The sequence below is a fragment of the Panthera leo genome, chromosome A2 (genome assembly GCF_018350215.1).
Source record: "Panthera leo isolate Ple1 chromosome A2, P.leo_Ple1_pat1.1, whole genome shotgun sequence".
Lineage (NCBI taxonomy): Eukaryota > Metazoa > Chordata > Mammalia > Carnivora > Felidae > Panthera > Panthera leo.
In genome coordinates, this window is record NC_056680.1 from 3,303,795 (window position 1) to 3,317,769 (window position 13,975).

General features: G+C 63.1%; 1 protein-coding gene across 2 annotated transcripts; it reads right to left on the reverse strand.

Moving 5' to 3' along the window:
- Positions 1-1,766: 1,766 nt before the first annotated feature.
- On the reverse strand, positions 1,767-11,791 carry UBXN6 (UBX domain protein 6). Of its 2 annotated transcripts, none has more exons than XM_042928063.1 (10): positions 11,651-11,791; positions 8,984-9,147; positions 8,595-8,659; positions 7,203-7,331; positions 4,346-4,443; positions 3,754-3,829; positions 3,099-3,183; positions 2,628-2,978; positions 2,251-2,399; positions 1,767-1,917 (listed from the first exon to the last, which is right to left on the reverse strand). In XM_042928063.1, exons 1-10 carry the CDS (start codon positions 11,731-11,733, stop codon positions 1,789-1,791), a joined length of 1,329 nt encoding a protein of 442 aa, XP_042783997.1. In that variant the 5' UTR covers positions 11,734-11,791; the 3' UTR covers positions 1,767-1,788. The 2 variants fall into 2 exon arrangements, with proteins under 2 accessions (XP_042783997.1, XP_042783998.1); XM_042928064.1 differs by lacking the exon at positions 11,651-11,791 and adding an exon at positions 10,077-10,684.
- Positions 11,792-13,975: the final 2,184 nt, after the last annotated feature.

Here is a 13,975-nt window from a genome sequence, read left to right on the forward strand (position 1 = left end):
GGAGGCAGCTGCCGAGTCCGTGTTCTGCGTGGACCGGATGCGGCCAACACAGGGTCACCCCCCCCCCCGCCCCACCCTCGGGGCACTCAAAGGCGAGGGCCCCGTTTCTCCCACCCATTTGGGCGGGGCTGATGAACACCCCCGTCGCAGGGTGAGGGCCCGGGCCCTGACCGGGGCTCCCTGGGAGGGGTGGGCACAGCTGTAGTACATCTGTGAACGGGACCACCTCAAACCCCTCGGGTCCCCTGAAACCCGCTCTAATCGGCCACCCAACCACCTGCAGTCAGCTCGGAGTAGCAGTGGGGCAGGGAGGGGACGTGGGGCCCGGGGGACAGGTCGTGTTGGGTTTCCAAGATGGGAGAGCCAAGGAGGACAGTCCCAGGTCTTGCCGTGTGAGAACAGAGTAGCTGGTGGCCCAGGTGGGAAGCAAAGGCACACACGGGGGCTGTCCGCTGGCTGGGGGTCTACGGGCGACGCTTGGTTTTGGAATTCCATCCGGGGCCTCCGAGCTTCACGTCTGTCCGCCACCCAGCTGGCGGTGGCCGGAGAACCGGCTGCCACGGGCCTCTGTGCGGGGGCGGGGAGGGTCTCGGAAGGGCTGGAGCTGGGCCGGTCTGGCGGGAGAGGAGGGGACAGTGCAGGTGAGCGGTTACGGGCATCTCACCTTGGGGTGTGACCAGGGACAGCGCCTCCCCGTTTATCCATTTCCTGTGGCTGCTGTAACAAATCACTGCCACTTTGGCTTAAAACCAAACGTGCTTTTACAGTTCGGGGAAGTCAAAAGTCTCACGTGGGCCTCGGGTTACAACTCCGTGCCTCCTGGGCATCCCGGAGGGGGGCCGTTTCCCTACCTTCCAGCTCCCAGAGGTGCGGGTGTTGACTCGGGCCCCTCTTCCCTCCTCCCTCTTTGACACCTGCGGCCTGGCGTCTCTCACCTCCTCCCACGCGAGGACCCCTGTGGTGATGCTGGGCCCACCGGGATAGCCAGGACGCTCCCCATCTGGGGACCATCAATCACACCCACGGCCCCTCTTCTCTATAAGGTCACGATTACAGGGACTGGGACCGAGAACGGGCCATCTGCAGGGACCTTGTCCTGCCCAGCACAGGACCACAGTAAAACAGAGCCTTCGAGGGACCCTGGCCCCCTCACGCCGGGTCCCTGGGAGGCCTGCCATCAGCAGGTATCCATCTACCTGGTCCCATCCCACTGGGAGCCACGCCCGGGCCTCCTCCGAGGGCAGCTCCGCAGCCACTGCCCCTACCCTGTGTGGCACCAGCTCCAATTCACCACCAGGAGACTAGACACACGTCCCGTTTATTTGGGTTCGTAACTCAGTAATCACAGGACCGAGTCCCGACAGGCTCCGCGCCTCCCTCTTCCGTCGCCCTCCCCAGCCACCCCGCGGCTCAACGTCAGGGCCAGCGGCGGCCACCCGGACCACAGCACGTGGGGACAGGGCACGTGCCACAGGCCTACTCTCCTGCCGCGAGTTCTGCGATCAGGTGACAGTGGCCGTAGCCGGCTGACACCCAGTGCGGAGGGAAGGAGGACAGCCCGGCAGCTGCCTCCTGAGAGCCCTCTCCAGGTGGCGGTCCCAGGCCCCCGTCGCAGCCGACCAGCGCTGTGCCCCCTGCCTGCAGGGCTCTGTGGACCAGGGCGAGCAGTTCTGGAGAAGCGGGGTGCCCTGGGTGGTGGGAGAAAGGGTGGGGGGGGAGCGGAGCGGTGGAGGCCGCAGGAGAGCATGAGACAGACCCACGCGGGGTAAAGCCAACCCTGCTTTTATTTCACGAGAGCTTCTCGATGGTCGACAGGAGCTCAGGTTTCAGGATAGAAGAGTCCGGTTCCGCCCCTGCAGCCCTGAGGTCCTCCAGCAGGGCTGCGTCCCACGAGAAGGTCAGGAGGGCGGAGGGCACCTGCGGTGGGCCGGAAGCCTCAGCCTCGCCCAGGCCTTGACGTGACTCTCCCGTCTTCCCGCTCGACCTCCCCCGTCAGAGCCGGGACCCCGCTCGCTCCGGCTCGCTCCGGCTGCTACCCGTAGGGGACAACGGTCCCCGCCATCAGCCCAGTCCCGCAGCAGGGACCCGGCGAGAGCCGGGGACTAGAGGGCGGCACGTAGGCGGGAAGGTGGGACTTGAACCCGAGAGCCCAGCCCCCTCCCCGGACCCCTGGGCCGCGCGCCGCCCAGCGCTGGAGTTCGTGCCTCCAGGACCTCCAGAGACCCGCCCGCGGGCAGCCCCCTCGCTCACCAGCCCGCACTCGTCGAAGGCCGGGCTCTCCTCCTCCGACAACCTCTGCCCGCCCGAGGCCAGCAGCTCGAAAGGCAGCCAGTCGCTCTGCAAGGCCTCCCGGACGAAGGCATACAGCGCGGCCACCCGCTCCCGGGCGTAGAAGGTGCCTGGGTGGGCGGGACAGTCGGTGGGGCCGGAGTTCAGGGGAGCACCCCGGCCCCCACCCCAGCCCGCGCCCACCCGGCTCCCGAGGGAGGGAGGACGGACTGTGATGCCTCCTCCCAGGACGAGCACAGACCGGGGAGGCCTTGGGCTCCCGTCCCGCGGCACCCAGCCGGGCCCCGTCGCCCGCAGCCCCGGCCCCCCCCCCCCCCCCCCCCCCCGGGCGCACCCACCCTGGAGCAGGCAGCCGTCGGGGAAGCGGACGCGCAGCAGCGTGTAGGTGTATCTGCGCCGCTCTCTCTGCTCCTCCCTCTCCCGCATGGCCTTGGTCCGCAGCACACTCAGCCGCTCCACGGCCTCGGACCGGAGCCTCTGTTCCCGCCTGACCTCCTCTGCCGTGAGGTTGAAGAAGTCCCCGGGCAGGTCAAACTGGGAGGCCAGGGGCGAGGGCTGGAAGACGCGGCGCTGGCGGGCCAGCGTGGCCCGCACGGGCTCGGCGACCAGCAGCTGCTCCTTGTGCTTCCGCAGGCTCTGGGGCTGGGCCAGGGCGGCCTCGCTCAGCACGTAGAACTCCTCGGGGCCCTCTGGGGCAGGCGCGGGTCACTGCTGCGGCAGGGAGAGCCCCCCACCCCACCCCTGCCGCCCGGAGGGGCCCTCCCGCCCCTCCTCCCAGCACGGCCGGCGCCCTGCTCCACCTGCCTTACCCTGATCGGGCACCGGAAGCAGGGCCTTCTGAAAGCCGACGGCCTCAAAAAACTCGTGGGTCCCTTCCAGGCAGTTAATTCGCTCCTGGGAGTGGAGCCAGTGGTCACCAGGGCCCTGCTGGCCACCCCGCCCGGCCTCGCAGCAGCCGCTAGGCCCTGACGGGCGAAGCCGCGGAAGCTGCCCGCAGGGCTGAGCACGAACGCGCTCGCCTCAACACGGGCTGCAGGGCGCCCCCCCAGCTGCTCGCAGAGGGCACGGGACCCCAGGAGGTCACCGACCAGGTGAGGAAGGAGGCCGAGAAGCCACAGGACAACAGGAGGGGCCCAGGGGTGGGGGCGGTGGCTGCGTGGAAAGCCGGGGGCGGCAAGGGGCTGCCGGGAGACAGGCAGCAGGTGCCCCGCCAGTGGCGCAGGTAACACGGGCCAGGGTGGCGGGACCCCGAGATTTCTCCACAGAAACCAGAAGTCTGTGATCGCGGGAGAAATCTCGCCAGCGCCGACCTCCTCCCCGCTGATTCAAATTCAAGTCAGAACAGCCGGGGCGAGGGGGAGAGCGGGCCAAACACCACGACGCTCGCCCCGTGTGCCCGGGGCCCTCGCTCCCCTGCGGCTGCCTGGTCTGGCCGCCACCCCCACGCCGGGGCCGCGTGTGCACCTGAAACACGCGGTTCTGTAGCTTGATCTTCCTGTACTTCTCTTCCTCGGGGTGCAGGCAGATGTTGTCCAGGTACCTGGGGGGGCCCGCGGCCGTGTGGGAACAGTGAGTCCAGAGGGGGCCGTCGCCGGCCCCCACCCCCACCCCGTCCTGCCTCCCCTCGAGGGCACCAGCGAACGCACAGGGGGCTGTGGCAGGGCGAGGCTAACGGACCACTAAAGCCCGTGGGTGCCCCGTGGCGGGGGGCCGGGGCTCACGAGCAACGTGCACTTCCTGGCGCTCCCTGTCCCCCCCAGACCTGTTGGAGCAGACGAGGGGAGGGGATGGGACCCTGCCCCCTGCCCCCTTCCCACCTTCCTACAATGATCCCGGAGGAAAGCAGTGGGTGGGGACCTCCTGATTTGGTAAACCCCTTCGTTTTACAGGCAGGTCAACTGAGGCCCAGAGGGCCTGCGGGGTGGGGGGGGAGTGCAGGGCGGGGACTGGCCGCAGCCCCAGTGCCCAGCTCCTTCCGGGCACCCCCGGCAGGCTGTGGCGGAGGCCCGGGTGTCGGGGCGGGGGACACTCAGCTGGGAGGGCTGCGGCTGCTCACTTGGCGATGGTGTCCACACCCAGCTTCACCCTGTCCCGGTCTCTGTTGAACGTGTGGATCTTCATGATGGAAGCAGCCACGGGGTCGGTGGAGAAGTGCTGGGGGGGGGGGGAGGGGACGCACCGGAAGCGCTCACCTGGGGGTTGGAGGCCCGCAGGCACCTCTCCCTCCCCCAGCAGCTGGCCTCTCGACTCAGGTGACAACAGGTGACAGCAGGCCAGGAACGTTCCACTGAAGCAAACTCAACTGGACGCTCCCAGCCAAGAAAGGAGGAGAAAGCCCTTCGGTGGCCCCATCCTGAGCCTCAGCCCTGCCCTCGCCTCGAGGGAAGAGGGGCGTCACAGCCCAGATTATGCCTCCGGGGGTCCACCCATCTGACAACTCTGCCCGTGGGAGGGAAGAGGGCAGGGACACAGAAAGACCGAGAAAGCAGGAGGGGAAGTTCCCAGGCTTGTGTGACCGGCCCAGCCTCCTCGGGACCATCACAAACCCCCAGGGAAACCCATACGGGAATTCGCTTGGTGACAGAGACATGTGCCACAGCTATGACCAAAAAGGCGTCTTAAGTAAAAAAGGGGGTGTGCGTGCGGGGGGCAACACGGGGTAGGTGTCAGGGAACAAAGAGTGGTCCGTATGCCTCATACTCCGCAGGGCAATAGCTTCTAGTCAGATCAGAGTCTTTGGGGGGGGGTTTTCAAATTTTTATTTTGAGAGAGAGCCCATGTGAGTGGGGCTGGGGCAGAGAGAGGGAGGGAGGGAGAGAAGGAGGGAGGGAGAGAGACAGAATCCCAAGCAGGCTCCACACTGTCAGTGCAGAGCCCAGTGCAGGTCTCGAACCCACAAACCACGAGATCCTGACCTGAACTGATACCGAAAGTCAGGCCCTCGACCAACTGAGCCACCCAAGGCACCTCTAGTCGGATCAAAGCTTCAAACGTTAAAACAAACAACAGAAAGCAGGGCGCCTGGGTGGCTCAGTGGGTTGAGCCTCCGACTTCGGTTCAGGTCATGATCCCACGGTTCGTGGGTTCGAGCCCCGCGTCCGGCTCTGTGCTGACAGCTCGGAGCCTGGATGGAGCCTGCTTCGGATTCTGTCTCCATCTCTCTCTGCCCCTTTCCCCACTGGTGCTCTGTCTCTATCAAAAGTAAAGAAACATTTAAAAAATTAAAAAAACAACAAAAAGCAAAACAGAAAAGCACTAGCCAAGTGGGGAAGGCCTTTCCGAGCGTGCCACAAGAGCCAGAAGTCGCAGGACCGACACATTTAACCAGAGATCGAAAACTTCTACACAGCAAGGTGACCACGAGCACAACCGGAAAGTGCAAACCGAGGGGAAAATATTTACGCTGCATGTTATAGGCAAAAGACCAACTTCCCTAACAGGCGAAGGGTGCCCGTGAATCGGGGTGCCTGGGGGGCTCAGTCGGTTGAGCGTCCAACTCGATTTCGGCTCAGGTCGTGATCTCAGGGTTGGCGAGATCGAGCCCCCGAGTCGGACTCTGCGCGGACAGTGTGGAGCCTGCTTGGGATTCTCTCCCTCCCTCTCTTTCTGCTGCTCCCCTGCTCGCACATGCACGCTCGTGCTCGTTCCCTCTCAAATAAATAAACACTAAAAAAAAAAAAAAAGCCTAGAAATCGAGAAAAAGTCCAACTACACGACACAAAACCGGGCCAAGGGCGCATTCTCACAGGAAAATACGGCCAGTCCGGGCCAAACTGAGGGAAACGCACACGGAAACCGTCCCGAGATGTTCTCCACTGTCACTTCCGGCAGAAGACGAAGGGTCTGTGCGCCCACAGTGACGGTGTGGGGCCGGTGACGTGGGCACCTTCCCCGACGCTGCCGGTGCAGTGTGAGTCGGGACGGCGCCTACGCGGGTTCCTCGGCCACCGCCGTCCACACCCCGCACGCACGTCCCGCTTCCGCGCCCGCACCGAGCCCACGGCTCAGAGCAGCCACAGCCAAGGCTTTCCACCACGTGACTGCTGTCACTAGGGAAGGACGGGGAGCTTCCGACATGCTCATCGGCAAGGAGCCGGTCGGACAGTTACGGAGCAGGGCATACGGTAAGGCTGGCTAACAAGAACGCAGAACTTTCTCCCAAATGCTTCAGAACAAGCCAGAAAGGGACGACCGCGCGAACGGGGCGAAACTGTTAACGGCTGGCTGCACGGTGCGAAGGCATTAGGGAGGCTCACGGAATTAAGGCTGCTGATCAGTGGGCCTTAAAATAGCGACAGGAGCCTGGATGATCCCCGAGGGCCAAACGCAACCTCAAGGTCCCTTTACGGGGAAGAGACAAGAGAGGGGACAGCCTGAGCAAGGCGCCACGGCCACGGAACACAGACAAGCCTGGAAGCAGGAAAAGGCCCGGACGCGCGCGCCCCCCTAGAGCGCCCAGAAGGAAGTCGGCCCGGCCGCCGCCTTGAGTCGGGGCAGCCAGACCCACGTCACCCTTCTGACTCCCAGGGACTGTGAGACAATAAACGAGGCCGCCCGCTTTGCGACAACCTGTTCTAACGGGATCGGGAAACCCGAGCCCCGGGGGCGGGGGATGCGGGGGTTCGGCAGTTTGCGTGCACCTGCGACCGATCTCTCCCCGGAAGGGGGCCTGCACGCCTTACAGGGGCCGCCTCCAGGAAGGGTGGCCGAGCGGGGGCTTTTCTCTACCCACCCGTCTGTATCCTGAGCTCCGGACCCCACGGAAAGCCTGCCTTTGAAGAGAGACGGAAGCAAACGCGATACAGGCAGGCGCAGACGATACCGAGGGTCCGTGCCACCCAGCTCTCCCGGCTCTGGCGCCGGGACCTCTAGGTGGCAGGGCGGTGGAGGGGGGACACGGGGCTGCCACTCACCGAGAGAATGGCCTCTTTGATGTGCGCATCCCGCTGGTCCTTCCTGAGCGTGGCCCCCGTGAGCGGGCAGGTGAAGCACACCGCGGGCACTGCCAGGTGGGTCGAGCCCTCCTCTCTGGGCTCAGGCACCTGGGGGGACGGGGCGAAGGCGGCTGACGCCGGACTGCGGACAGAGGCCGGCCCGAGCCGCTGACAGCATGGCCCCGGCAGCCGCACGGCCCCGGTCCCGACGCTTCCCCCCTTTGCTTCTTTAGCCGTGGGACACCTTGGCCCAGTGACTGGGCCCCTTCTGCCCCGTAAATGGCTCTGCAGGGCCGCCGCACCCCAACGAGAAAGGGACAGAAAGTGTGAAGCCGCTTCGGACACGGAGCAAACGCTCCATCAACGGCTCTGGCTGTTCCCGTTTCCCTGGTGACGAAGGGCCTTTGGTGGAGGGCTCGGGAGTCACGGCGGCCCAGATGAGTCCAGACCTCCCTCTGGACCTCGATTCCTAGGCGTCGTCTAGGGCCGCTTCGGTCCTTAAGACTCAGTGAGACCTTGGGGCGGCGCCGTCTGTTAAGCGTCCGACCTCGGCTCAGGTCACGATCTTACCCTTGTGGGTTCGAGCCCCGCGTCGGGCTCTGTGCTGACAGCTGGGAGCCTGGAGCCTGCTTCCGGTTCTCTGTCTCCCTTTCTCTCTGCCCCTCCCCTGCGCTGTCTCTGTCTCCCTCTCAAAAATAAATAAACGTTAAAAAAACTGTCTTTAATAAATCAACATTAAAAAAATACTTAAAAAAAAATCACTCAACAGGGGCGACTGGGGGGCTCAGTCGGTTAAGCTTCTGACTTCAGCTCAGGTCATGATTTCACAATTTGTGAGTTCGAGCCCCACATCGGGCCCTGTGCTGCCAGCTCAAAGCCTGAAACCTGCTTCTGATTCTATGTCTCTGCTTCTCTCTGCTCCTCCCCTGCTCAAGCTCGCTCTCTCTCTCTCTTTCTCTCTCAAAAATAAACGTTAAAAACAAAACACAAAAAACCCTCAGTGTGACCTCAAAGGTCAAGCTGCTCAGAACACCCTTTCTGCCAGGTTCTCCTTCAAAGCCCACCTCCCCCAGCAAGGCCTCCCTGATTACACCAGTCTCTGAAGGGCCCCCCCACCTCCCGGGCAAGCAGCAGAGGGCAGGAGCTGAGTGCGAAGGTCCCAGTCAACACCACCTTCAACCACAACCTGCCTCCACTGTTCTGGCGTGCCTCACAAGCTTCCTTTTGCCCAAGGCCAGACGTGACCTCTATCCGCCCCGGCACCCACGTGCCTACTGCCCAAGGCTCGCCGATTTGACCAATGAGGGACAGAACCCGCTCCCTGCCCCAGGATGGCCCTCAGGTGTCCTGCTGCCCCGTGGATGTGCTTACCCTGTTGGTCCCTGGGGCCTCTGGGCTCCCGCTGACAGTGGCTTCGGCTCGAAGTTCCTTTCTCACTGGAGAGAGGGCAGAGACGGGTCAGTTGGGGGCCCTGCCCTGGCCCCAGGCACACTCCACCCCCGCCCCCGCACATCCCAAGGGGGTCAAGTTCTAGTCCTTCCCCCGGTCAGGCCCCCCTGCCTGAGCCACCTCTCCACGCCCCTAGGTTTCACCTGACGGCCCGACGACGGCCCCGGCTCCGCTCCCGTCTCCCCTCCTCGGCCTCTCAGACCCCAGCGCCCCGGTGCCTTCCACCCTGCACCCCCACTCTCACAAGTGAGATTTCGCGTGAGACCTTGCTTCACGTCCCCACGCCGCACCGGAAGGCGGCCACAGCTCACCCTGGTTCCGGATGGACTCCTGCGACGTGGGGCCCCGGGCCCTGGGCTGCTTCTGTTCAAGCCGGGCCAGGGCTGCCGCGGCTGCCATCTGGGCCTCATCAGTGGGTCCCTGGCGGGGCTGCTGGAGCGCGGGCTGGTTGGGTTTCCCTCTGGGGGCCCTCTCCCTGGGAAGAGACAGAGGGAAGGCGGGGTGACACGGGCTCAGGCGCAAGAGCCTCTGTCCCTCTCCCACTTCTGCCCCATCGGACAGAAACGTCCCTCTCTCCCAGGGACCACCCGCAGCCACGAGATGGTTCTAACGCAGAAAGAAAGGCCCCTGGAGACAGACGGCAGTTCCGCCTCCAGTTCCACCCCTTGGGGCGAGTCCCGCAGCGGCCTGGGCCTTGGGGTCAAGGCAGCTAAGGGGGGGGGGGGGGGGGGAGGGCGGGGACAGAGGCCCGCCCCCACCGGCCGCCACGGATGCACGTGAGAGGGCACCTTTCGCCTTCAGGAACCGGTGAGACTCAAAGGTGTCCCTCCCCTCCTCGATCCCTTTCCTTCCAGCCTACGACAGCCAGGTGGCACGGCTTCACTTAGGGAGCACCGACCGTGTGCCCGGCCACGTGCCAGGCCACGTGGCGGGGGCTGGGTTTCCTCTCCCCCCACGTGGCCACACACCAGCCCCCTGTGATTACTTAGTTCTACAAAAACACGGTTTTCAAGACGCCTCGCCTGCCCTCTTCGAGGCCCCGCTGGGCAGCCACGGGGACCGTTCTAAAACCTAAGCCGGAGCTCGTCACTCCTCTGCACCAAGCCCTTCGGCCCCACGCACAACACAATCCTGAAGCCCCCTTGGGCCTGCAGGCCCTTCACAACCCGCCCGCTCCCCTCCTTCACGCCTCCCTATCTACACTGGTTTCCTACTGCTGCTCCCGCAGGCCCAAGTGGCTCCCACCACAGGGCCTTTGCACTTTCTGGCTGAACTGTTCAGTCTGCAGATGGGGGGCGGGGGTGAGGAAGGAAGTCTGGGGGCAGCTGGGGCGGCTTCAGGGTCTGTGTGTGTGTGGTGGGGAGGGGGGCGGGGGGAGGCAATTTCCACTTGGCTGCACCTCACCTCATCCAGCTCAGCTCGAATGTCTCCTTCTCAGAGAGGTGTTCCCAGACCACCTAAGGGCCCCCAGCTGTTGCTATCTCCTGCCCCTGCTTATTTTTCTTCGTGGCCCTGAGTACCGACTGCTCTGTCACCACCCGTGTCCCGGTTTAGCTGTCCATCTCTCCCCACTAGAAGATGAGAGCCCTGAGACAGCAGGAACCTTCTCTGAGCCGCATGGTGACAGCGCTTGTCACACACCCCGAGCCTCGTCTTGCCCCACGCGCGTCACAGAAGTCTGGATCTCCACACTGCTCCCCTCTTCTCTCCTCCCGGGTTCTCATCTCCCACAGCCATCCCCCACACGGCCCCTGCGTCTTTCCTGTCACGCTCAGTCCCCGCTGCTGCACCAACCCCCAATACTTGTTCAACAAATGAATGGACCCCCTTGTCTGGCCCTCTCCCAGGCTGCCCTCCTCTCCCCGCTCAGGCTCCCGGGACCTGATCTTGTCCACCGGGCTTCCCTCCTTGACTCATGAACCAGGCCCTCGTGGGCCTCCTTCGGCCAGTCCCGGGAGCCCCCATTCCCGCGACAGATGCACTGATGTCATGCACCCACTCTCCCTCACCCACCCCTGCTACCCTGTCCTCCCTGGCGCCTCCCTGCCTCTCCCCCCCTACCACTCCGGGCCCCACCTCTTCACAATCCCTTCCATTATTCCTCAGGGGCCCCACCCCCTCTGCACTTCCTTTGCTCAATCCACCCCCGGCCCACCAGAGCCCTCACTGTCACACACCTCCCCCACTGGGTCTCCAGTCTCGCCCCCGCGTCCTTCTCTTCCCCAGGCCCTCCCCGGACAAGCCACAGAGGCCTGGACGTGCGCCCTGCCGGACCTCCCTCTTCTCCCCTCTCCTCCCACGTCTCTCTCAGGACCTGCCTTCGGCTTCAACCGTCACCCACAAGGCCCCCATCTCCTCCCTGTCACAGATGTCTCCAGCTCACCTCCACCCACTCCCCTCCTCTTCCCTCCCAGACCTTCCTCAGTCAATTCAACCCCCGCTCCCCCGACCCTCTGAGACCTCTTCCAACCCCGCCTCAGGCTCCCTGGACTTAAACTCTCTGACCCGGTCCTCCCTCGCGCTCCAGAGCCAGGGCCCAGACCCCGACGGCCACGGACGCGAAGCCTCTCCCCTCTCCCCGGCCCCAGCTGTACTTGACTCTCCAGGCTCTGTGTCCAATCTCTGTACACAGAGACCCCCCCCCCCAAAACTGGATGACGCCTCTTGGGGGCCCCTTCTCCGCCCGCCTACTCTCCTACGGTTTCTCCGCGGACCCCCAGCTGCTTGCAACCCCGCCCCCCTAGCCCCCGCCTCCAGCCCCTCCCCCTCGGGCCTCTCTCCCCCGTGCCCCGCCCCCGGAGGCCACCCCTCCCCCTTACTCCCACCCTTGCCCCCCGTGCCCCGCCCCCGGAGGCCACCCCTCCCCCTTACTCCCACCCTCGCCCCCCGTGCCCCGCCCCCAGAGGTCTCTCCCCAGCCTCGGACGCCCCTCCCCGCCCCTGCTCCCCGGATCTCAAGCCCCAGCGCCGGTCACGCACCCCACGGACTCCGTGAGCTTCTGACCAGGCCCCGCACTCTTGAACTTGATGTCAGCCTTGATCTCCTGGAAGAATTTCTTCATGGTGGCGGCGGGCCCGGCGGCAGGGGGCCGCGGGGGGCGGGGGGGGCGCAGGGCCCAGTCGGGGTGGGGCCGGCAGGAGCCAACAACCGGAAAGAAAATACCTCGCTGCCGGAAGTCCCACCTTCGCGCCGGCGCCCACGTGACAATCGGCCCGGTGCGCCTCTCTAGCTCTCCGCGCCTCGCTGGCCCACGGCGGCCGCTCTGCACCGTCGGCCGCGTCTCGGTGGTTAGTCGGGCCTCAGTTGCCAGGGGCGACGAGCTCGCTTCCAGCGGGTGGCTGTGCCCGCGCGCCCTGCACCTCGTTCCCCAGAGGGGTGACCGGAGAGGGCGGGAGAAGCCCGCAGAGCCCACGGAGACAGCGCTGGCCCTGACCTTTCCCCGGACCGAAAACCTTCCCTGGCTCCCGCATGCAGTGCAGGGTGGGGGCCGTGCAGGACCGTAACGAGCCAGCCCCGCGTCCGGCACCGGTGGTCAGGCGCACGTGGTGGGGGACGTGGGAAGGGGCGCCTGAGCCGGGGCCTGGGGACCCACGGTGGCGCATCCCCTAGGGGCCTGGGTTACGGAGCTCTGACGTCATCCTGAGGGCCTGCGCAGTGTTTAGGGGGAGAATCCGGTGCAACCCAAACCAACCTTCCTTTAACTTCCTACGCGCTGGGGATAAGAACAGCACCCACGTCCACGTCGTTGGAGGATTATAAGGGTAACGATGCCGTTAGAAATCATTCAATAAATGGAGCGCTTTAAGATGATCTACTCCGTTTTGTTGGTTTTTTGGGAGTCGGCTCTGTACCAGCAAGGAAGAAAACAAGGAAATCCTTGACCTCGCAGACCTCATGATGTTTTCCATGGGGTTGGGGAGGGAAGACAGACAACATGATAAATAAAGTTTACGGCCGAGGGGACGATGTTAACGTGCTGGAGAGAAAAAGTGGACAGTTTGCAACATCAACTAAGGGGGTCGGGTGCAAGAAAGGGACATTTTTCGGACCACCAGGGAAATGTGAATGTGTCTGGGCGGTAGATGATAGAAAGGGGCTGTTGTTGACCTTTTTTCGTTTATTTGATTTTTGAGAGGGAGAGCCCAGCGGGGGAGAGGCAAAGAGAGAGAGGGAGATACCGAATCCCAAGCAGGCTCCAGGCTCTGAGCTGTCAGCACTGAGCCCATCGCGGGGCTCGAACTCACGAACCATGAGATCATAACCTGAGCCGAAGTTGGACCCTTAACCCACTGAGCCACCCAGGCGCCCCACTTCTGGACTTTTCATAGGAGTGATAGTGGCGTGGTAGTTATGGTCCATTTGGGCTTTGTTTTATCTTTTGACCTTTTTCATCCATTTCTCCCACCCCCCTGCCTTTGGCAAGCACCAACCAGTTCTCCTTGTCTGTGACTTTGGTGGGGCTCTTTTCGCTTGTACTTTTGTTTGTGTAGATCCCACATACGAGAGAGATCATACTGTATTTGCTTTTCTCTGACTTATTTCACTTGATGCCCTTGCTGTCCATCTATGCTGTCACAAATGGCAAGATTTCGTTCTTTTTTGGGGGGGGGGGCTAATATTCCATTGTATGTCCATACCACATTTTCTTTATCCGTTCATCCATCGTGGCCACTTGGGTTGTTTCCATATCTTGGCTATTGTAAATCGTGCTGCAACAGGATTGTAGGACTGAGCCCCATGTGGGACTCTGTGCATGCTGGGCATGGAGCCCGCTTAAGATTATCTCATTCCCTCTGCCCCTCTCCCCGGCTTGAGCTCTCTCTCTCTCTCTCAAAAGATAAAAATAAAAAATCGTAGCCATTTTAACAGGTGTCAGGTGATAGTTTATGGGTGTTATTGGCATTTTCCTAACGATGAGTTGATCACCTTTTCACGTACCTGTTGGCCGTCTGTATGTTTTCTTTGGAAAAACGTCTTCAGATGGAGGAAGGAGGCCTGACCCAAGGAACGCAGGAAGCTTCCAGAAAGCTGGGAAAGGCAAGGAGATGGATTCCCCCCCAGAACCTCCAAAAGTAGTACAATTCAGCCAACAGAAGGATTGTATCTCGGTGGGTCTCATCTTGGACTTTTCCCGCCAAAATGGTAACAATAGACTTGCATTGTTTTAAGTCACTAAGTTGGCGGTAATTTGTTACGTAAATAGGTAGCAAAAGCAACCCCTAGGCCATATAACCCAAAGAAATAAGTCCTGCTATTTCTCCCCAATTTATAGAGGAGTTTACAAAGTTCCAAACACGCTTGTC